The sequence below is a fragment of the Pan paniscus genome, chromosome 19 (genome assembly GCF_029289425.2).
Source record: "Pan paniscus chromosome 19, NHGRI_mPanPan1-v2.0_pri, whole genome shotgun sequence".
NCBI lineage: Eukaryota > Metazoa > Chordata > Mammalia > Primates > Hominidae > Pan > Pan paniscus.
Window position 1 is genome coordinate 59043648 of NC_073268.2, and position 5385 is coordinate 59049032.

The window sequence follows — 5385 nt, forward strand, 5'->3', positions numbered from 1 at the left end:
GGTCAAATTATGAAGTAACAGAACACTTTTTTCTAACAAGATGCATTGACATAATTAAGGTGAAAAATTATAAGAATGATCGTTCCTTCCTCAATATCTATTTCTACGTTGTCAAATATAAAATAAAATTTAAAAATAATTTAAAAATATGGCTTTGGTACAATTAAGTATCCAACTTTATTTTTAAAATTATTTATTTCTTAAAAGCCTTGGTAAATTAACTATAATATAAAAGATACTCATTTTAAAATAATGCTAATATCATCCTTAATGGTAATATATAGCTAGCTAATATATTTCCACTAATAGTAGAAAGAAGAGTAGAATAACAGCTATCACTACTGCTGTTTATCATTGTCCTGAGAGCTCATTTCAAAATACTAAAATATAAAAAATAAAAAAGTGGAACAAATATTTTAAGAGAGAAAGCTAAGCTAACTTTAATGTGTAGACTATGTTATCTACTTCAATATTTCAAGAGAATCTGATGAAACAAATAGTTATTTGGGACGGCTGCTTTTAAAGTAAATGTACATCAGTTTCCATCCAAAACATCAGAAACTTAATTAAAAATTCAATAGCCCATGGGTCCATAAAGCCCACATTATAATTTCTAAATAACATTTTTCACAAGAAAGAACCAGGGCTCCTTGGAAAAATGGCTGATTCTAGGTCTAAGGAAGGAAATGTACAAGGTTGGATCTTGTAAATGCAGAAAGTAAGAAAACTAACAAAGTTTAATTGCAGTCACGTGTGGAGGCTAAAGCAACTCCATCTTGGATGTGAATCTGCCATATTGGCTTCTGATTTACCCCAGTTCCAGGAACCTCTCTAAGATTTTCAGTTTATCTAGTGTTCCTTGGGTGACCGCTGTATTTATTGCAAATCCTTCCCTTAGGTCAAACTACCTTGATGTTACCATACTTCAAATGTCCCACATATCCCTTCTGAATCACCCATTTCCTGTGGTATATAAGCCCTGGCTCTGGAGACTGATGGTGTGAAGGGATCCACCATCTTGTCTCGCGGCAGCCCAAGACAAAGACATGGCTCCTGTTCATTAAGCCCCTATTAACGGTTCTTTCTGAGAAACAGAATTTGTCAGTCTCTTTCTTCAGCCTTTCAGCTTCCTCAGACTTTGGAGGTAGATTTGCCCTCAGTTGAACATCATGTCAAAAGGATTCAGGAACCAACTTGAAGAGGCTCCCTCTGGACAGAGATGGGACAATTTGTTCATCAAAAAAATAATAACATTAATGGATCTGAAGCATGTCAAATATATTTAAACTGTTGAGCTCATAATGATATTGAAGAAATTGGTCACCTTGTGGATATTCTACGAATATACCCAATTATTTTGAACGTTTTCAGCTAAAAGAAAACAATCCAGGATTTTTCTTGCCTTTTCTATATGATTTGTAGCACTGGGTAATTAAGTAAACGATGAGGAAACAGTGATCTTTTAAGAAATATTCCAGCTAATGGATGAAGAAGGAATGATACAATTCAAGTATCACTGGTTTGTAACCACTCATGAATTAATGGATCTAAGTGATAATCATCAAGGCTCATATTTTTGTCAAAAGAGAGACAACCAGATTTTATGTGTCTCCTGATGGAAGTAAATGACATTACTTACGAAGTGTTCTTGCTAACCATATATATATATATACACACACACATATAATATGTATATTTTGATTCAGGTCAGATTCATCCCTTTGGATCTAACTTCTCATTTTCAGAAAAATACCAGGCTTGTGTTAAGTGACATGATGGGAAATTCAATGTAGATGAGATCATCAAATCCAGACTAGGGGAAATTTTATGGGACAAATAACCTTGTGCTTTCAATAAAAGTTTTCAAAAAGAAAGAAAGATTTAGAAAAAGAATTGTTGAACTTGGGAACACATATCAACCAAATGGAATGTTTTAATCTTATTTGGACTAAGACTCCAGTGAATTTAACTTTAGCAATTTATATAAGACAACTGAAGAAATAGGAACACTATAAGGTATTTGATAAATGAAGGATTTATTATGCATTTTTAGCTTGATAGTGATATTATGATTATGTTTTTAAAAGTCACTATCTTTTAGAGATAAGTATTGAAACATCAATATATAAAATAATGATTAATGTCTTCAAATTATGCAGGGGCTATGGAAAATTGAATAGGAGTACAGATAAAACAACATTGGTCAGGTATTGATAAATTTTGCAGCTAGATGTTAGATACATTGAGTTCCATATCATCCCTCAGGCTCTTTCCTGGAGAGGTAATGTTGTGATGTAATTTTATTTATTCACTTTCCACCGACAGACTGTGATTTTATTAAAGCAAGTTTTATTTATTTATTTTATTTTTTGAGATAGAGTCTGGCTCTGTCACCCAGGTTGGAGTGCAGTGGTGCAATCTTAGCTCACTGCAACCTCTGCCTCCTGGGTTCAAGTGATTCTCCTGCCTCGGCCTTGAGAGTAGCTAAGATTACAAGCACGCACCATCATGCCTGGCTAATTTTTGTATCTTTAGTAGAGACAGGGTTTCACCATGTTAGCCAGGCTGGTCTTGAACTCCTGACCTAAAGTGATCCGCCCGCCTCGGCCTCCCAAAGTGATATTTTATTTATTTTTGTAAGCAAGTATCTCTTTTAAGAATTTCGAACATAAGCTTTCATGTCACGGAGACTGAAAGAACAAACTCTCAACAACTCCACCTACTAGTGTTGACAATAGTGTTTATAATCATACTTTGGACTTCCAAGCAAATGGGTTTAACAATAGTCTTTTGAAGCATATCTTTTTCATAAATAGAGTCCTCTGTATTCGCAGCACCTAGTACATTGTCTACATAAATCAAAAGGTATTAATTAATAAATAACATCAAAAAATAATGTTGTAGTGAATTGAAATAAAATGAATTCGTATCACACCAGCTCCTCGGTTTGATGATTGCTAATGGGAGAAACAAAGCATATATTTTGCCTTTACAATAGAAATCTATGTCAGGATAACTGAATAACCCTGATGAATGTGTGTAAACTCTATAGAAGGATGTGTGCTTATTAAATGTGGGAGGACTGATAGCATTAAAGGACACACTTCCGTAAAGCCTAATGAAATTCCAGATTGAGAAAGAATTATGAACCAGTGTTGAGACAATCATTGGTGGGAAACTGGATTTTTGGATAGTGTACAACACAACACAGTCACAAGGGGGAAAATGTGCACGTGGATCACACTTGCATTGCATTACTCAAGTCCCCAAGTCCAGTGGTTGGTGGGACGAATGGTGGGACAACCAGAAAACATGTGTCTTCTGATGTAAATAAACATGAAGACCACATCACTTCTGTGAATTATCATATTATATGTCAAGATATTTGACTCGAATACATCAAGCTTTAGACCTAACTCTAGTTTACTGGATATATATGAGCTATAGAAACAAGTTAAGTGATACAATGAGAAAGTGACAAATGACAGAAGGAAAAACACTCTGGAGGACCATCGGCCTGATCTCCTAAACTTAACTAGTGCTATTTCAAAGAGACATAAGGAATACAACAAGCAGACACAATGCATAGTCCTGGGTTGCATATAATATGGGGTGGGGGGAGAACAAAAAAAAAACCCCAAAGCACAGCTAAAAGGACTTCTGGGGACAATTAGGAGATTTTGAATATTGCCTAACCATTAGATGAGATTAAAAAATTATTGAAAAGATTCTTCCACAGGAGGCCTACACGCCGCCGCTTGTGCTGCCGCCATGTCTCTAGTGATCCCTGAAAAGTTCCAGCATATTTTGCGAGTACTCAACACCAACATCGATGGGCGGTGGAAAATAGCCTTTGCCATCACTGCCATTAAGGGTGTGGGCCGAAGATATGCTCATGTGGTATTGAGGAAAGCAGACATTGACCTCACCAAGAGGGCGGGAGAACTCATTGAGGATGAGGTGGAACGTGTGGTCACCATTATGCAGAATCCACGCCAGTACAAGATCCCCGACTGGTTTTCGAACAGACAGAAGGATGTAAAGGATGGAAAATATAACCAGGTCCTGGCCAACGGTCTGGACAACGAGCTCCGTGAAGACCTGGAGCGACTGAAGAAGATTCGGGCCCATAGAGGGCTGAGTCACTTCTGGGGCCTTCGTGTCCGAGGCCAGCACACCAAGACCACTGGCCGCCGTGGCCGCACCGTAGGTGTGTCCAAGAAGAAATAAGTCTGTAGGCCTTGTTTGTTAATAAACAGTTTGTATACCAAAAAAAAATTATTGAAAAGATGAATAATATTAACAGCAAAGTTACAAAGCAGTATGTTCAATATAAACTCATTTCACTGCAACATTATAAAAGATCTCACAAGGTATAAATTAGTGTTAAAGAGGTATCCTGTGAGTAGTGAGATGTGTTTTTGTATTCTTATGTTTGTTCTGTGTACTTTATAATTTTCTAAAATATGCATATCTACTTTTATAGTAATGAAAGGTGATTTTAAAAATACAATATACATAAAGTACTCTATTATAATAAGTACTCCAATGTATATATAGAGAGACTACCAAAAATTAAAAAGTACATAGCCTAATGAATATGCTGTGTTCTTATAATTTGCTTAAAATCAATCTATAAATAGAATGGATTTTCAGTCCCAATTTTAATGTGTTCATTTTTTCTTAAGTCTACACTTTACTATCATGGTACAAAAAGCAACCGCCATAAAAGAAAATTGACAATTAAATGAAACTACATAACTTTTGCAGTTTAGAAGTAATTGAGTGGCAAATGTTGAACAAGGGGCAAAATTTTACCACATGAACAACAGCTTAATAGCTTTAATAGATAAAAAGAGTCATTTTAAATCAACGAGAAAAAAATATCTACCACCGAAGAAAGCAAATGATACTAACTGACACGTCTAAAAATTATAGAGTCATAGGCAAGAAAGCTTTGGGCTCTGAGGACACCAAGGACAGCTCCTAGACAAAGACGGGCAAAATTCAGTCTGTTAATTCAAACTAAATATGGCCTGAGAAGGACTCCGTTCTTCTATATTTGAGTCCTTGTGGATGAAATGCAACCTAACTTAAGAGGTAGACAAGATTGAAAACCTAACTTTGGAGTATGTGTCTGTAACAACAGCCGAGTCTTGGCCAATCTCAGCGGCTGTACTTCAACCACTCATAGACTGCTGAGTGTTCAAACTGTGTTCAATTAAGGCAAACACAGACCTGTAACCAATCCAGCTGTTCTCTGTTCTGTAACTCACCTCCAATTCTTGTACCTCACTTTACTTTTTTTTTTGAGACAGATTCTTGCTCTGTTGCCCAGGCTGGAGTGCAGTGTCACGATCTCGGCTCACTGCAACCTCTGCCTCC

The 5385-nt window shown here is 36.2% G+C and overlaps 1 protein-coding gene across 1 annotated transcript; it reads left to right on the top strand.

The window, feature by feature from the left end:
• Positions 1-3736: 3736 nt before the first annotated feature.
• LOC100984588 (small ribosomal subunit protein uS13-like) lies at positions 3737-4272 on the top strand. The gene has a single exon (XM_034943371.3). It carries the CDS (start codon positions 3772-3774, stop codon positions 4228-4230), a length of 459 nt encoding a protein of 152 aa, XP_034799262.1. The 5' UTR covers positions 3737-3771; the 3' UTR covers positions 4231-4272.
• The last annotated feature ends 1113 nt before the right edge of the window (positions 4273-5385 follow it).